This window comes from Drosophila takahashii, chromosome 2L (assembly GCF_030179915.1).
Source record: "Drosophila takahashii strain IR98-3 E-12201 chromosome 2L, DtakHiC1v2, whole genome shotgun sequence".
Lineage (NCBI taxonomy): Eukaryota > Metazoa > Arthropoda > Insecta > Diptera > Drosophilidae > Drosophila > Drosophila takahashii.
The window spans coordinates 15,593,766-15,612,803 of NC_091678.1; the positions used below are offsets into that span (position 1 = coordinate 15,593,766).

General features: G+C 36.5%; 2 protein-coding genes and 1 long non-coding RNA gene across 4 annotated transcripts in view; 1 reads left to right on the forward strand and 2 right to left on the reverse strand.

Moving 5' to 3' along the window:
- Window positions 1-8,767: 8,767 nt before the first annotated feature.
- On the reverse strand, window positions 8,768-10,153 carry Spn28B (Serpin 28B). Its single transcript, XM_017142659.3, has 4 exons — window positions 10,096-10,153; window positions 9,197-10,038; window positions 9,006-9,144; window positions 8,768-8,946 (listed from the first exon to the last, which is right to left on the reverse strand). Exons 1-4 carry the CDS (start codon window positions 10,106-10,108, stop codon window positions 8,810-8,812), a joined length of 1,131 nt encoding a protein of 376 aa, XP_016998148.2. The 5' UTR covers window positions 10,109-10,153; the 3' UTR covers window positions 8,768-8,809.
- A 2,509-nt stretch (window positions 10,154-12,662) lies between these two features.
- Window positions 12,663-13,860, reverse strand: LOC138914803 (uncharacterized). Its single transcript, XR_011420612.1, has 2 exons — window positions 13,760-13,860; window positions 12,663-12,841 (listed from the first exon to the last, which is right to left on the reverse strand). It is a non-coding gene; the product is annotated as an uncharacterized lncRNA (long non-coding RNA).
- RapGAP1 (Rap GTPase activating protein 1) overlaps window positions 13,678-19,038 on the forward strand; it is a 98,033-nt gene continuing 92,672 nt past the window's right edge. The window contains exons 1-2 of one of the 2 annotated variants that reach the window (XM_070219456.1): window positions 13,678-14,137; window positions 14,196-14,526. In XM_070219456.1, the coding sequence (XP_070075557.1) occupies window positions 14,204-14,526 (323 nt within the window). In that variant the 5' untranslated portion in view covers window positions 13,678-14,137; window positions 14,196-14,203. Of the gene's footprint in view, window positions 14,138-14,195; window positions 14,527-17,081; window positions 17,460-19,038 lie in introns of those variants that run through there. The other variant, XM_044394979.2, reaches the window with a different exon arrangement.

Sequence of the window (19,038 nt, forward strand, 5' to 3'; positions counted from 1 at the left end):
AACTCAATTGGAAAGAAATGTAAAGAAGTTGAAGTGCTTCCAGTTGAGTGGCGCAACCTGGGGAAACTTAAGAAAATGATTAGGGAAATAGGTCAGCAAATTGTTTGAGGGGTGAAGAAAATGCAAATGTCTGGTAAACTGAAATTTCCCTTCACCACAAAATCAAATCAAGTGAAAGAAAATGCATAAATAAACACAAAGAAAGTCTGCAACAGAAGCTCAATTGAAGCTGTCAGTCTTTGGTTTTTGTAATTGTCTGCCTGAGAAAGACCGAAAACTAGTTTTTCGGTTTTTTCAGGAAATCTTGTAACTCCGATTTGTGTCCCGCCAAAACAAACAACCCTCGAAATGTTTTGAGGAATTGCAGACATGTTTGAAAAGGATGTTCGGTCCTTAAACATGTTGGGTTGAGAGAATATCGGTTGCAACAGGATGGGTTTGATCAGGATCAGGGGTGGTTTTATGTAGGCAAATGTTGGACTTCAAACATTTTGAGAAAGATATTATTTTAAATTTATGAATTCGGTTTGTTCATATTAAATAAAAAAAATTGTATTTAAATTTAGTAAATAAAATTTAACTCAATATTATTAAGTAGTGTTAACACTTATTTTCTTTTTGTAAAAATATTTTTTCCAACCTATGACATCGTGCTGTAAATTTAGAAATAACGATAGAAAGAATAAAAGATTTCCCCATTCCCCGTTTAGTTTTTAAAATCACCCCTAACCCTTTGCCACCCTTGGGCCAACCCACGATTTGTCCAATTGTCAGCTCATAAAATATAGATCAGCCCGAGAGCAGAATCAATATTGTCAGCTAGTTTATGAGACTGTGCAAAAATATGAGAGGCCCATTAAAAATAAATCAAAGGACTGGCTGCGATAGGCAGGCTAGCACAACCCCTAAAACGGCGATCCGGTTTGGGACTAACCCAAACCCTAACCCTTTCGGTCAGGTAAAAGGGGCAACGTCAGCCAGTCAAGTGTGCAAAAATGCATTAAAACAAGCGCACGCGACTTTAGAAATATTTTAAAAAAAATATTTGCACTTCACTGGAGGGAGGAATGGGTTATTTTTTTTCGACTGTTGGTTTTTCTGATGTAGTGCGGCTTTTGTTTTTGCTTAAAAATCCTTTATTACCTCATATCGATGTCAGAGTCTGGAGACTGACTTTTTATGCTTGTATTTCCGGTCTGTTCGCACAAAAGGTTCCGAACAATAGAGGTGAGGGAGGCTGATTCCGAGACCTACGCAGAGATCTCTGTAGCAGCTGACCTAACACGCCATATACCGATTTCTGATTACCTCTAATTGACCGTCGATTAGGCCAAAGACTCTTGGCATCTAGACAGGAACTGGTCGCATAAATATCTTAGTTAAATTGTCTCGTTGGGGGCGTTTTCTCAAGTAGAATCGATTCCAAGTGATTCTGTTCTTATCGTAGGCGTCGTCTGAGCTACTTGTTCTACGCGTAACTCTAAAAGTATACAACTTGATTGAACCAGAGATGGGTTTTTAATTTAATTATTTTTGTTTAAAAAAAAAGTTTAAAATTCAAAGATATATTTTTTATGACCATGACTTTTATTTCCTAATTTTCTATATTTACCTACTTTAAAATATTAATTAACGGTTCATTACTCACGATTCTATCTCGAAGTAATAAGAAATTTCCACTGGCGACACTAAGGCGGGTTTTAATGAACTATTAGCAACTGAAGTGGAAAGGGTTCGCCTATAGAGAGCCAATCAATCAATCAGCGGAACTGTCTCCGTCTGAGTCTGGGTTTTCTCTAATTAACATGTGGCCATCAGCAGACCTGGCAACTCTGCGAAAAGTTTCCTTGGCTTCTGCAAGATATTTGCATACCTCGGCCCAAGCTGAACGCAACTTGATTTGCAGTTGGCGATTAGCGTCTGCGATTACATTTAAATGCTTGCCACCGGCTGCCGCAGATCGGATCGTGATTGATTGATCGTTCATTAGAGATCGCCCAAACAGATGGCTGAGACGGGCTGCGAATTTATATATTGGGCTGGTTTTTTTCAGTTGAGAGAAATGTTTGAAAACTGGGTTGTGAGGAGTAAGGCAGTGGAGCAAGTCAGTTGTATTGTTGTCTACAATGAACGCATATTTATATGGGACTAACTTGGGATCAAATTGTGAATTTCATGAGAAATTATGTAGTGGCAAATTACGTTGACTTTTAGAAATATTCCGAAACAAATAAGGAAATTATTTTGAGCAGAAGAAAAATATAAAATGTTTTAATAAACTAACTATCCAGCTCTATACATATTTTCTTGAATGATTTACTTAACCCAGAAACTAATTTTTTTTGTCTGATATCTATTAAGGGTTTTAATTAGTTAAGTATGTTACTGTTTAAAATTCTTTGACCTCTTTATTTCCTTAACCCATCTAACATCCCAAAAAATCATTGACTTTTCCTTGTATCCGCTTCCCAACATCCTTAAGTATCTCACCATTAGCTCTCACTTTCAGTTACCCCGAGAAGTACAAAATAGGACCACTCGCCTCGCTCTAATTGTGCGAATTCCCACAAAAAGTATTTCTCGCTTCGAGCGAGGCTGCTGCGGAAATTTCCTTTTATTTTTCTTCCACTTTTTCTCTGTTCGGTGTAGTTTTCTCGGACAAAAGGATTTGGGCTCTTGGCTCAACGGATTTTTTCCCAGCTTCCCAGCAAGAAAAGGGTTGTACACATTCTTCGTCGGACAATGAATGAAAGGGAAAATCTATTTTCCTCGGGCCGCCAAAGAAAAGCTAAGCAAACAAACAAACAAAAACACAACAAAAACCGAGAAAAACCGAAAAAGTAGAAAAGTTTCTACCCCGCCCTATTTTTGTTGCATCTTTCCTCCTGCGGTGCAGCAGCATTGTTCTTCCCTGAATTTCTGCCTCGGACTTGGGACTTTGTCCTAGTTTTTTGCAAAGTGGAGCACTGCCAAGGGAGAGGGGTCTGAAAAAAAACAGCGTGAAATCAATTTGCGGCAGCTACTTAAGTGCAACAAGGAAGCAGACGACCCACTCCATTTCGCACACCACTCGCCGATCGGAAATCGTTTGGCATTAATCGAACACGATTTGCCTATTAGCAATCAACAACAAAAAAAAACCGAAAAACGAAGTACTGCAAAATGAGGAAGAGAAAAAATCGATGCGAATGTTGTATGCCCTTTAGAAACGTTTTCGTAGGGTCTAAAATTAAATTAATAAAAAATGTAAAACAATAAACATTAATATTAGTTCACAAATAAAACAAATAACTCTTAACAGTGATTGCATATTTTCTTACTTAAAGACTTAGTATTGATTTTATTCCTAGAGCCATAACATTTACATTCGACGATTATTTAATTCTTAAAAGTGATTAAATATTTTTTAACTTAAAGACTTTTTATTGATTACAGTCAGCTGTTACATCCAACTTTAAGCTAAATTTAAATCAAAATTTAACAAAAAGTTAGTTCATTGAACTACATTTTTTTATAGCTAATATACCCTCACGAAGGATATACAAAAATGTAATGAAAAAATGGGACAAAAATGTGTGCGTTTGCTCCATACAATTTAATTACCTCATCAGGGGTGACAGAAATTTGCATGCCACCCCCCGAAGTGCAGTCATCCCATGCCATCCCCTCACTCCACCCCTCTCAACAGGATGCTCTTTCCTCCCCGTGCATAATTTTTGCGCATTTTTGCATTTTGAAACACATTTCATGTCTTCTCCACTGAAACCCATAAATTTTAATGGCAAAAAGTGCATTTCCCGATTTGATCAACGGGGTTTTGGGGGTGCGCGGCTTGATGTTTGTCACTTTAACGAGTGGGCATGCATAATTTCGAGTCCTAAATGGCTTCAAGGGCATTTCCCTCATAAATTTGCATTCGCCAATCGATTATCGTCCTCTTTTTAAATTGCAATTTGCATTCTGAGGGTGGAGCGGTAATAATTTTTGGATTTATACGATTCCGTCAACATGTTTTCTTCGTGGAAAATGATACAAATAAAAATTATATTAAATGCATTAATTTTAACATTTATTTATAGAAGATATATATTTCTTCATAAAATATAGCTTTAAAAACTAACAACATAAAAGAATATATTCTAGCTTAAACATTTAAAAAAAACGCATAACAAGTTAAGTATTTAAATTTATGTGATTTTTTATCAACTTTTTGCTCTTTTAGTAAAGAAGTTTTGCATCAAATCCATTTTGTGTATTATAGCCTTTCCATAAAATGCTATTTTCAAAAGCCCCATAAATTCAGTTGTTTTTCCAAAAGTTTTCCTCAAACTATAACCACATCAAGTGCTTAACTTTCGTGAATTTTCCCCACCAGACTAAAAAAGTCTCGTTCCTCCATGCGCGACATGCGCTTATCGAGGAAACAATCAATACGCTTTCCGCAGTTTTCCGGGCCAAAAATTTCCACCCACAATTGTACTTTGTTGCACTTGCAGTGCTCCCCAAAAGAAAAGCGCAAATGGGGGAGTGGCGGAAAACCCGCAACTAGTTGCTCTTTGTAGCTGGAAACTAAAAGCCAGACAAATGTAACAGCCAGAAAATCGATATTCGGTGGAGTTGGGTCAGCGGAAAAAAATGGGAGAAAAGCGAGAACGATTCTCTGGCATGTGAAGCCAATGAATAACAATTGGAGAGTGGAAAACCGGGGGAAATGGGGAAAACCCAAGAGGAAACACCCGCTGCAAATACTGGGGCGACGCGTCATTTTGTCGCGCGTTGGCGCCACTTTGTTTTATTTATGAATCCCGGGCAGACAGTCGGGCAGGGTCCATCCTCCTGGCTCCCAGGACCCCCAAGACGTCCCAATTTTCCTCATTTTCCGACCCCACACACACAACTGGTTCTATTTGCCCAACTGATTTGAAGCACTTGAAGATGCTGGTCCACAGTTAGAAATTGGGTAACTATCGTTAAAGTCCTTCTGGTTCAAAAACTATTTAGTACTCAATTAAATAAATATTATTTTTTAATGTTCTTATGTATAATAATTTAATTTAGAAAAAACGTTATTCATTTTACGATATGACAGTCTGATTTCATTTATCGTAATTTTTGTTAGTGTACTAGCTGGACTTTTATGGCTGCTTCTAGTTTTATTTTTGCATTTTTATTTGATATTCACCATTTCCGCTTTCAGCGGATTTGGGTCACCCTGTCTCCACCCACGCATTCCATTCCTTGAAGACATTCACAGTTATGTGCTCTGGTTTTTCCACGGGAAATTGAATTGTTTTCCTTTGGCAGAACATTCAGCTCGTCTCTCCAACTTTGTCTTGTAAACAAGTTGTTTCGATGAGGAATGAAGGCGGCAGAGTTTGGGGAGCGTTACGTTAGGTGACACAATTTTCTCGATGAAGTATTAATAAGATGAAACTTTTGTGAAGAAGGGCCCAAATTTGTTTTATTTTATTGGTCACATTTGACTTTTATCAGGATAAGAAAAGTTACTCCTCTGATTCACTCGAAATTTGTTTTATTGATATATTTACGTATAGTAAGTGGATCATTTGTAGTGACATGATGTTAATAGATTCTAAGTGGGGTCTTGGGTTCGGAAAAAAGGCTTATATTATATTGAATTTCTACACAAGAGGAAATGTTTACTGCTGGTATTAAAGCTTCCACTTTCAGTCCCATAAACCCTTCTAGTCCCTCAGAGCCCTTATTTTAACCCCGTTTTGGATCCCTTGAAAAACGAGTTCAGCACGTGACAATGGCCAGGAAACTTGACTTCCTCATCCAGTCGCAGCTATTTTATAAACGGGGTCAACTATTTGGCTCTGCTCTAGTTGTCCCCTTTTCGTTTCCTATGAAAAACGGAACTCATGACGAACTAACCCCCACCAACCAACCCATTCAGGTGGGCTCCCATTTGGCAGGTGTCTCACTGCTAATTGCCGTCATTTCGTGTGCAAATTGTGCGCAAGTAATTGATGCCCCCTTGGGTACTCGTATTTCATTCCCCCTCCTCACGGTCAAGGCATTCGTGTTCAGTCATTGCATTTTCAGTTTTTTCTCCACTTTTGTTTATTGATTTTCAATGAGTTTTGAATTTGACAAGCTATGAGTGTGGAACTGACAGCCGGCGCTTTCCTAAAGTTGGCAAGGTCATGTGTTTTTCCTTAACCTAATCGATCAATTTGGTGGGAATAATTCGCAGTAAACAATCTGGACATGCCTCAGATGGTTGGGTATTCTAAAGGTTAAGCTTAAGGACAGGCATTTCATAAAATATTAATTAAAATGTCATCGGTGAAAGACAGACTCATACCGATAAATGAAAATATCCTTTAAAAAAATAAATATATGTAAAAATGTAATTGTTCATTTTTTTTATGGATTTGTTTATACCTATCTAATATATAAAGCGTTAGTCCTTAAAATTACAAAATAAAATTACTTTTCCTATATTATTCCTCTGTGAAATTTACTTGGAACTACTTTCGAATAACTTTTCAGGTATTGAAAGGTAGTGTGTTAACACCCCCTCCTTTACTTACCTTTATCACACTCCCCCGCAAATAAATTTTCCTCCAGTCACAACTCAATTTCCGCCGCTTCCTGGCACGCTTCAATTGGTAGGACGCCACATGTGCCAGGATCTCATTCTAATGCTCAGGCAAAGTGTCAAAAAGTGTGTTTGGAAATATGCTCTTTATTTTGCTGGGCCGACAACTCAATTAAGGATAAGATAGAGGCACAAATGGAGGATCCTTTCGGGCAATCTTTCGGATGCAACAATTAGAAATCTCACCGTGAGGGCAGGTAGAAAAGAAGATCTCTCTGAAGGAGGGGGTGAAAAGTGTGCTCCGAAGACCCCGCACTTAGTTACGCAACATTTGCGACGATCCCGAGATAAGGATATCCGAAGGGTCCTTAAAAAACGTAGGCGTTGGGCAGGCGTTTGACAATTTTTTATTGTTTGTAAATTTAAATGCGTTTCCTCCGAACACAGCTGTTTCTTTATAGATAACCCCGAACCGTCGACAGTTTGTTAATTATTTCACCCCGAACTGAGTGCATTTCCTTAATTTCCCCATGTTTGAATTAAGTTGTTGCCACATTTGTCTGGCGTTCCTCTTTTTTGGCGTTGAAAGTCCTTCAAGTGGCAGCTCATTAATCCTGCGGCCGCTTCTCCTTTCACCGCCACTTGTGGCACGCGTGTGTGTGTGGGGGTGTCCTTGTACACGAGCTCTTGTGTCCTTCCATATTCTTAATTAGTTGCGCACTTGTAAGCAAATCGTTTAGACAAGCAATTTGTTAACTGCATGGATACTCCTCTAATTTCTATCCTTAAACGTAATTTCCTTCAAGGCCCCGCCACTCATAAATTAGAAGTCCGAAAAGTTTGGCTTTCCCGTTTATTGGTTTATCGCAAACTTTGAATAATCGACAAGAAATAATCTTGAGTTTCGCCCTTTTAGCTTTTTACCTTTTTCCAGTGGTATGAGTAAGATATAATATACATAACAAATATTCTAAAGGTAAATTATAAAGTACCCTGTAAAGTTTAACAAATATATATAATATAGTAGAATACAATTTCTATTTCTGTATTTCAATAAATAAAAAATATAATAATTTGAAAATATCAACCTGTCAGGAAATATTCCTCATCTTTTAGGAAATTAAAGGTTTTTTAGTTTTCTGTTAGTTAAATTATATTCACAAAAAAATTTCTTACAATTTCAATTTCTTTCACCTCAATTTTGCAGCACCCAATCTCACGGTCCGAAGTCCAACCTTTCGCAACAAAATTCGCAAAGCTAAGGAAACTTTCTAAAGCCTCTAGCCATTCTAAGCGCTAAAAAGCAAAGGAAACAGCTCCTAGCTTCACTTCCGGTATCCTTCTTAATCCACCCGTATTTCCCTTTCTACAATTCAAAAAGGAAAGCGCAAAAATTAAATTTAAGCTGATTTTAGATTCGCGAACGGTCTGGGGAGGAAAAACTCCGGATCAAAAGTTGGTGGCAGGGATTACCAGGCGGCAAAGAAGAAGGAAAAATCCCATTTGACAGACATGTCCTGTCTAATTTGTCGCGTGTCCAGCAGAAAGAAGCGACATTTTCACGTAGTTTTGCGCAATTCGCTTCCTTTTTTCCACACAAAAGTTAACAATTTTTTTAATTAAAACTTTTTCGGTTGGCCAAGAATGATGACGTCGCGTGGCAACTTCTTCTTAGGATTTTTTTCCTTTTGGCTGAGTCAACAAAATTTTTTATTGCCCAAATATTGGCCATAATTAAGGCGATAAAAAAATGACAGTACAGAGCGATAATTATTTGCCTGCCTCTGCCTCTCTATCCTTCAGCACAGTACATTCTCTTTCCTCAGAACAATTAGATGTTGCTATCTCTTTCTGGCCTCTTTTAATTTGCATTTTAATTTATGGGCGCCTATAACTTTTATCGAAGTCGTTGTCTTTGCCTTTTCCGCTAAGGCCAAAAGGTCAAACAGCTGTGAGTCGGACTCTTTGGACGTCATTCGTTTTTCCTTCTTTCGTCGGAGGCCAATTAGCAAGGAGGTCGAATGTAGGATAAGGGAAAAGGTTAAGCCCTAGAGACATAGAACACATGGTTCGAAGAATAGTTAGGAAATTTTTAATCCGACGACGTTAAAGGAGGAATCTTTACACTGACTACCCACTGAAGAGCCATTTAAATTATTGAGTGACTCCCATCTGTGAAATCCCTAAACATAGGTCAACTTTTAAGGATTTAGAAACAAAAAATATTTTGTTGGAATTTATTTACCACTGGGGTTTAACGATGTGGCCCTGAAAGTAAATAGTATTTCGATCATGAATTGTGTAGGCAAACGGATGGTCGGCTATAAACTCCATGGGATGAACAATATCAACAGACTTTTTTCTACGAATAAGTACCCCTGTAAAAAAGAAATGAAATAGTAAAGTGATTAGTTTATGAAAAACTATGAGTAAGTACCTGTTGCAGCAGCGGCCTCGGTGCCCTTCTCATCGACCTTTAGGAAGGCTTTTTGGACAACATTATCAATCTTGACACTAGATCCCACAACTAGGCCTTCAAAATCCGCAGAATCTTTAAAAGCATCTTGGATACCCAACTGAAAAATAAGCAATAAATCAGGATACTTTTTATAAACCAAAGCCACTAACCTTTTGAAGAGTGCCCCTTAGTTGTGCCCTAAATTCAATTTTGAACTTGGGAAGCTTTACATTAACAGTATTTTTCTGCAGAGGTCTGGAAAACCCCACAATTTTCTCTTCCAATTCGCATAGTCCATCGACTCTGTTGGGCAGAAAAATGCGCATCGAAAGATTTGTTTTCCGATACGGCAGTTCGATTACCTTGGCATCCAAGTCGCCCAAATAGGCCGAAAATAGGGGTTTTGACAATGTCATCATTTCGACAGGAACGATTTCCTTAGCTGATACATGGAAATCAGCTACATGAGTTTGGTCAGCCTTGAACTCATATTTCCACAGACCCTCGAAGTAAATTGCGTTTACCAAAATTGCGCTAAGATAGGGATTCATGTCACTAGGTGAAACTAAACTCCGTATCTTTCCATGCGTCTGATTTGATACCCATTTATTGACTATCTTAGCCGCCTTTTCTGGATCTTCTAGACTGATTGTCTTAGCTTTGGCCTTGAAGTACTTTTTAACCATCTGATTAAATTCCGGAACAAGGCTATATTTTCCATTGACGTATATGCGGTTTGCCAGCCGCAGGGTGACGGACTTTTTACCATTCTTAAGATTTGTTAAAAACTCCCTGTAACGATTGGCCACTTCTTCTTTATCCTTTGGCAATTTCAGCGAGTTTCGTAGTTCTCGGGCCGTTTTTCCACCTGCTGCCATATAGATCATGCTCATAACAATCTCTACGGAGAGTGGCGAAGTAATGAGGTTTCGTTTTGCGTTCTCCTTGGACAAAATTCTATAAAAATCATCACTGAACCGACAAGCCACTGTCGAGGCCAAAAAAATCAGAACTGTAGGAAAAACAGTAAATTATTTCGGAATAAAATACGACTATGTTGACCGTTTACTCAAGTATTTCATTCGAAATGCGGCATCAGACTTAACGGATATTTACAGGTCTTGAAAAAGTTTACTAAAAGCTAATGAAATCAGTAACGCCGATTTGACATGGACATTTGCATGAAAATCAATTTAAATGGAAAGAAATTGTTATACTCTTTCAGAAAGTACTAATATTGTGTTGGACGAAAATTTATAGTTATTGAAAGATAACTTCCTTTCTTTTTCTAATGGAGTACTTAAATGAGATTTAAAACCCAGCCAATGACAATATCAATAAAACTGGATTTATTTATGAATTACAATAAAATATAGTGGAAAAGTGAGAAGGCACTTAAGGAAGATTAAGAAATCAATTAAATAGATTACAATATGTTTAAACATTTGTATCCTCGGGTATATTTAAAGCCATCCTGATTGCGGTTTTTCTCTTACGCAAGTATTTTATTTAAAACAGTGACTTAACCTTCCCGCAAATTATCAGGCCAAGTTTCGACGTGGAAGTTAGACTTTACTTTATTACAAATGTATACCAAGTATTAAACAATAAACAAAGAAATATACATATATAGTATATATTTCATGGAAAAACCTTGTCGATAATAAGGGGATTTTACTTTCAAGCAAAATCACTGGAAAGAAACTTTAGGATTTTTTTCTATAGCTTCAAATTTATTACACTTTTCGCAGCTTCAGCTTAGACACTAGCTCCACCAAATACTCCAGTACCCATTGAGTTCCCCTCTTTAAACCCGTTCCCTCTGTTGCTTCTTGCACTGATAAAATGTAACACCATTTATTAATTTAACTTAAATATATTTTAAATAATATGGTATAATTACCTCTCGAAGTAAATATAATATATATTATTTTAAAATGTTTTAAAACATCATATAAAAGATTTTTGAATGCAGAAAATTAATAAGTAAATTGATAAGAGTAAGTCGGACCAGTACATTTTAAATATTAAGTGGTTCTAAAAAAAACTTCAGTTCTGATGATATAGAGATTTAGAGATGTACAGAGATTAAAAACTGACTGGTAAAAAAATGATTTCACAATATTTGTCAGCAATCAGAAGATCCTTCTAAAACATTTTTAAAGTGGAATTTAATAAGCTCATAATTAGAAAGGAAAATTACACAAACCATAAGTGAATAATAAAAAAACATTTTTATTTACCAAATTGCACAATAAAAACCTTTTTTTTTCTGTGCAGATCCAAGTCTTGCGTGCTGAGCTGCTGCCTGTGTTACGTTTCTCTCAGTTACGCACATTTTCGCTTATCGGGTGAGTCGGAGGGGGTGCTAAAAAGGGGGTGGTGGACAGGGAGGGCAGATAAGGGGGACAGACAAGCGACAGCTCGGACATGTTTCCTCAAACCCATCAAAAAACGACGAACCAAAATGCAAGTGTCTCGCCTTACAGTCGCCCCCAACTCTTTGACTTGGTTTTTCTCTGAGCCTGATTTATGTCGTTCAGTGTCGCGGGTGTTGCGTGTCGGCACCCACAGCCCCCCTGGCCCCCCTAGCCACTCTTCTATATACATGAAGAAATATTACAAATATTTAAATATTTATTATATCTATAATTGTTTCATGATTTTTATCTAAGCAAGGAAGAAAAGTTAAAATATTATTTTTTAGGGCTTTAAATAATAAACTTAAACACCTTTGAAATAAGGATATATACATTTTATTAAATTTATAAAATATTTTTAGATCTTGAGACAATTCACAACTTGTTTTCAGTGTAGTCATCTGAGACTGTGGACAGTGCAGTTTGAGTTTTTTTCAACTCTGTGGTCAGTTTGCTGTCTTCTGGCGATTGGCACTGAAGCGAAGCAGGCGATTTCCGCTTTAATGTAATTTTGACAACGCACACACGAAGTTCCAATGGTCAAGGGGGTGGAACTGGAGGATGGGGATGATGTCAGGGGGAGGCTGCGATTCAGTATCGTCATCAAGGAAATGTCATGATAAATCTTACTCGACTTTCGCGTGGCCGAAACCGTTACAGTAGCAACCGCGAATTCGATTTCGATTTGGGTTTTTGATTTCAATTTAAATCGCATTTGGTACTCTGCAATTAAGAGATCATATCAAGTGGTAATTTATCAACTTGGAAATGTTGCCGATTATGGTGTTTATGAAAAATGATTGGATACATTTTTAAAAGTAAAGTGAAATTGCATTTTTAGGTATCTATATTATCGAAACTGTATTTTTTGTTCCGTAATATTAAAAACTTATGGGTTCTTTAAAATGAAATATAACTCTTGGAATGAAGAGTATCCTAAAGTCAGCTTGCCATTTGGTAAAAAATATGTTTTTTTTATAGTTTTTCACTTTCCAGCTCTCTTATCGTGCGATTTGTTTTGCATGTTTTGATTTATCTGATTTGCTGGATATTTGATTACCCGATAACTCGATTGCAGCGGCATTTAGCAGTTGTCGAACCGCTTTTCCCCCACTTTCTCTATCCCCTAGTGGGTGCTTCCATTCTCCGTTCCCGATTTAAAATCGTATTGCGAGTCCTGAAGTCTGTTTCCTTATCACCCTCTTTTCGAGAGTCATTTAAGTTCTCGGCGGTGACCCGCAGTATCGTAAACCCGGCTTGACTCATTGATGCATTGATGATGCATTTAAATTCCCAATTCTCCTTCCACTAATTTTTCCGATTGCAAGTGGAAGAGCGATGGAGAAAATCACCATGAAATCTGTTCTTAAACGGGCCATTTGAATTTTCCGGCACCTGAAAGACAAACAAATGTAAGACTGAGCCTCTAAGGAGATAAGAAAAAAGGTTGATGGATTGTTTAATTGATTAACTAAAGTCTGCGTGGTGATTGATTGCAGAGTTAATCTAAACAATGGGTCCTATTCATGGGGCGTGTTAAAGAGGGCGGATCAAGAATAAGATAACCGATAGCTGGAAAAGTAAATAAAAAACGACAGTGTACGCACGGATTAAACTTAATTTGTATATCGGCAGCAATAAAATGAAAATGAGCTGAGTTAGCGGAATCACAGCTCGGTCATTTTATCGTCAGAAAAATAAAACTGAAATGCAAAACAAGACAAGTAAAAACGTTTAACTTGAGTTTAAGGTCTGAAAAATACCTAGTAAAGGTTGACAGAGGCAAATTTATTAAATTTAAATATTTGGTTTTCCCCGATTTGGAAACTTTTTATCAATTGACCAATACGGGAAAAATTAATATTAAAATTTAAAATATATATTTGTATTCTATAATTTCAAAGGAGTTCTGTGAGATTTATTTTCAGCATTTAATTATTTAGTTTAGTTAGCGATCGCCAACTTTATATGCCCCAAGTTTTCACCAAGTACCGGGTATAATTAAAATAATGAAATTGCAAGAAATATAAGTAAATTCAGAAAAAAACTTAGCAATAAAACGTGCGAAGTTATAAAAACAATGGAAAGCAAACGGTCAGAGAGAACGAGCAAAAAAGAGCGAGGGAGAATGCTCCAGATAATGCAGAGCTCGGTTCTACAGAGGTCTGTTCTGGGGGCTATGTTCCGATTCTTTGTTGCGGTCAGTCGGAAAATCGAAGGCGGCGCGTCGCGACTTCAAATCGAACACCAAAACGAAACGCTTTTTAGCAGCGAACGAATTTTTAATTATTATGATAATAGGGGAAATCTTACTATAAATATATTTAAGTGATAAGTGGATATATCGAAATAAATTAATAAAAAACCTAGAAATGTTTGAAACTAAACTGAAAGCCAAATTGATAAGAGTGTGCACAATCCACAATTATTATGTGCACAAGTAAAATTATTAATCAATAAAGCTATAAGTAATAGCATCAATTAAAATAATAATATGCTGTGGAGTCCAAGCACAAAGAAATAACAGCTAAATAGTACAACAATTACAAGAGTTTGGTAAATAACTGAACAAGAAATTTTACTTTAAATAATAATAAATAAATATTAAGTATTGAACCAATCTTAACATAAATAAAAACTTTTATAGTAATAAAAAAGTAAATTAATCAATTAAACTACATTTTAACTAATGTAAGTATGATATATCAGAAAAGTAATTATAAATATCTCAACTTTAAATCATTTTCAGCCTAGAAAATGACTTCCTATAGGACTTTGGTAGATCATGGCCACCCGATCATTGTGGGTGGCAGTGAAATATCGCTGGCCTCTACGTCGGCCACTAGTTCTCCCAAGGCCCTTCACCGGATGATCAAGTACTGGCGCAATAGCTCCGGAAAAATTCCGGGTCTCCGAAAGAGCGAGAGTTTTGCCGAGTATCGTCGCCACTCTTCAAACTCGGCCGCAGTTCCGGGCGGATCTGGGGGCAGATCTAGCACTTCGAGTGCCAGGCAATTGCAATATCAGCGACTGGAGATGGAAAGCTGCGAAAATATAGATCTGCTGATAGAACCACTAAGGTAGGTGGACTACAAAATAATTGCAATTTGTTGGGTTGGTCTGTGAAGACTTAAGGAACGCGAATTTATGAAGTAGTAAAAGAAACTTAGAGACAATGTTTTAAGTTGTTAAACTATATTTTTAGTAAAACAATTTAAATTCAAAAATCATTATGGCAGGTTAGGTTAAAATTGAAATAATTATTTTACTAGCTATTAAAGATATGGAGATCTGAATGGGTTAATTAATGAAATATGTAAACTTTTAGATAGCTTAAAAAATACCTATTTCAATTTTGCGCTTCAGTGAAACAATATTATATTTAACAGGATATTAGTTATTTTATCTTTCTGGCATTTTTTAAAACTATTGACTGCAAATCTTTTCCAAACCTCTTAAGATTCAACAAACAATTGAATTTGGATGCATGCCCCACCACATTAAGATTTCTTAATTATGCAAATATATGCACATTTCCAACCTGTTTACACAGAAAACTACCAAAAAAGTGGCACCCATTGTTCAGCGGTGTTCGTTTGATGTGTAACCCCAAAAATGTGGGGCATGCAACAGTTGGCTATCTGTTTTCTGGTTTTCGAAACGCCCCTCGCAGCTGCGGTTTATCTTGTGGTTATCAGCTGTTCGCTATCAGCCGCCAACGACAACAACCATAAGCATGTGGATGATAATGAGCAGCGAACAAGTGCAACACGCCGCCGCAAAAGCCGACGTCCTTTTGTGGATTGTGGATGCAATTTTTGGGCGAACCGCATGTGAGAGTGTGGGACGGAGAGAGATTGCTTATGTTGGAGCCCTCTCTCGGCAAGTGCCGTCTCTTTCGCGTCGCTTCAGCAATTGGACTTCCAGTATCCACATTTGGTCCACAGCGCGTGGTAAAGCTTGGAACGTGTTGGGCACTAATAACTTCAGCAGTAAAAAAAATAAATAGTTTTGCATGATAAATCTGAAATTTTAGAACGATTACTTCTAAAACTCATTAGTTAAAACATATGCTTATAATTCTTTAGGATTAAAAATGGGATTATGGGTCGTTATGAGGTCAAGTTGTTACTCGAAATTTCTTTCAAATCTATTTTTATATAAAAAATAAGACAAAAAAAGGATTTAATAATATTGTATTTTTTTTAAATATTAGAATCGTCTATAAATTGGTATTAATTATCTTTATGCAATGACGACTTCAAAATATTTACTTTAACTTCACTTAACACTTTGATTAAAATACGCTTTTCATCGAGGGCAACAGTACGTATGAGTAATAATCTTTGAAGACAATTTTTTTAGAAATTGCTGAAATTTTCTGAAATTGTTCAAAATCAGAACTAGATTTTTCCAGTGTACAAAATAAACTGTTTATGTTTTCATTCCAATAACAAAGAGGGCGAAAGAGAGATTGTGGGAGCATAGCTGTTGAGACTCTCTCAGGCGGCCGAAAACCAAAAGCATATGGAATGCCGACTGTTTTTGACTCGTGCCTCTGTTTACTTGTGTATTTGTGGCCCACGCCGGTTATTCAGTTTGTTTTCGTTATCTCTCTGCGGTGGCAAATCTTTGCCTTCTGCATACTTTTGGGGTACACTGTGCAAATATTCAAAATGCAACTGCATAGCCGGCTCCTTTGAATCGCATTGTTTTCCAAATTGTTTACTTTGGCTAATGCGGGCTAGACCCCTCTCCCTCGCACCATCCTACTCCACCCACCACCCTTTAGCCATCTCTTTCTGTTTGCCTAAACTGCGCGCATTTGGAATGTAAATAAATGTAAATAAACAAGAATTTCGCCCCCATGAAGGCAACAAAAGCAATAAGCGCAGAACAACAACCAACTGCAGTCCACCCACTCTCCCTCTTTCTCTCTCTCGCTCTCTTTCACACACAAGTGCAAAGTGCAAGCACAGTTGAGGTCACAGTAATAGCAGATAATTTAAAATAAAAACAAATTTCATAACAATTGATATATAAACATTAATAATTATAAAATAAACATTATTTAAATTTTTTAAATAATGTTTTTAAGGCAACCTAAAAGAGTGTATATTGGGCATGCCAAATTTTATTTTAAGAATTAGGCGTTGCGAAATAGTTGTAAAGTTTTCATAAACATTACTTATACGACCCGTATAACAGATAAAATTTAGTTTATAAATTACAAATACACATATTTAACGGAAAAACAAATTTCGTTTCAAGTGTAAATGGGCACAAAACAAGTAATATCTAACAAAATATTTTTAAATAAAATAAAATTTTTTTTGCAAAGTTTAGTCACATTTTTAAAAAAGTGTTTAAGATGTACGCAAAATGTTATCGCCTCTAATAAGTAGTGTCATTTTTCCATAACCCAACTATTATTTTGGCCCCAATTGTAAGTAGCATGGCTCTTCCAATGAAAGAGAAAGAGAGGTTGCTGGAGAGCCGTTTTGTGGATCGCATTGCAAGTGGAACCTGAAATCTGAGCTTCGTGCGCAACGTGCGAGTGCCTCTGGTTCCTCTTTCGTTCGATTGGGGGGCTAAACCAGCAGCTTTTCTGCTTTTCGCCTCAGAGTCGTTTTGAAAACCGACTCGTGTGGGCGTGCGAGCCAGCGAGTGTCCGTCTGTGTGTGTGCGTGTGCGAGGACAACCAGGCGTGTGTGTGTGCGTTGTCGCGCGTCTGCGTCGGGAAATCCTGAAAACGGAAATCGGGACAGGAATCGTGATATATTTCGGGTTTCCGGTGCGGTACTGCTTCTTCTTCGGCTTCTTCATTAGCTAGTCAAAAAGAAACGGTAGAACGGCGAGCAGTTGCCAATTGGCAGCAACAGTTGAAAGAAGAGCAGCCCGGAAAAAGAAAATCAAAATCAAAACAAATAAAGCAAGAAGTTTGGCGAAAAAGCAAACAATAATAAAGCTACAAATTCGTTGAACGAATTTTCGAATATGTGAAAGTGTTGAGGTAATAATTTTGAAAAAATATTGAAATTTGTAATACAAATAAAAAAAAAACATAGAAAACAGGGAAAATAATATTTCAATAATACCAATTCTTGAAATAATTAAGAATCTTTAACAAAGCTCAAAAAACGGTACTTAATTAATTATTTTGTGATTATTAATAAAAAAGAAATTTCTCTAATTTCTAAAGAAAACGAAAACAATTAAACAATAAACAACAAAGTGTGTGGTCGAATTGTAACAAATTGAAATCGCATTTGGAGGCTTATCAAAAAAATTAGAAACGAAAGTGGCAAAGGTGTCAAATAGGCAAGAAAAAAAAGAAAACAAATTAGGCTGCCAAAAAAAAGCGGCTGCATAAATACCCGCACGTACTTAAAAGTGAAATTTTTAAACAAAAATCGTTGACTGAAATCGAAATTTAACGAGCAAAGAATCCAAAAAGAGTAGCGAAGAAAGTGTTGAAAATAAGTGAAATTGTGTGTGTAATATTTTGTGCAATTCAATTACGAAAATGCCATTTAATAGCAAGTGCAAAAAATGACGGAATATCATAATCACCGCAGACAAATGTCAAAGCTCTGAAAAGAAACAACAAATGAGAAATATTTATAAAAAGAAATAACCACAAAAAGTTCCGTTTTTGTGTCTTTTCTCTCTGTCTTTCTTCATCTCGTTTTTGCCGGTTCCCGAGTGTTTTTTTGTGTTTTTGGAGTTCGATTAAAATGCGTCACGCATGATTATTACGTGTGTTTTTGGTTTTTTATAACCATTTTATCTTCCTGCGATCGGTTTAAATGTTTATTTCTTTTTATTTTTTTGTGATTTATGTGCAAGTTGTGTGAGGTGATTGAAGTTATAAAGTTGCCTCAAAAAGTGGAAATGAATTTGTTTTCAATTTGGAATTTTTATTAGGGGGTGAAAATACCTGACGATCATGAACTCCAACAGGTTTTTTGTAAATGTGTCAAAAACAATTTGGTTTCATTTTTTCTGATCGGGAATTCGGATATAACTCATACAGTTCAAAAACACTAAATTTAGGAATTTCTTATTCCCAATGACTTGCACTTGCATTGCAAATTTGCATTTATCTTAAATGGAACTTTGTGCTTAATAATATGAAAAAAAAATTCGAAAGACTTATTCAAAGTTTTTTATTTTCAAATGTCAAATTTTTGATGTGATACGAAAGTGGAATTTTTGATACATTTTTAACCATTCTCTGATTCATCTGCTTCGGGAAAACCGCTTACTTCTCATTGCATTTTTCTCGTTTCCGACTTGCAAAAATGCAAATTAAAATTCACGCATTTTTTCCACCTTTTTTTTCGCCTTGTTCGTTTGTCCCGTTAAATGATGTTGCATCTTCTTCTTCTTCTACTGCTCCTCCCATTTTTTGCTACTGCCTGTTATCAAGCTGGTTGTTGTTGCTTTGTTGTTAATATGCATTGCCAATGGCAAAAAAAGGTAAAAAAAATATGGTAAATTTGCAGAGCACGTGAATTTCTTTTTGGCTTTTGAAACGGGTTTGGCCTGAAATGATTTCAGTTTGTTGTTGCCGTGTTTTCTGCTGTTGA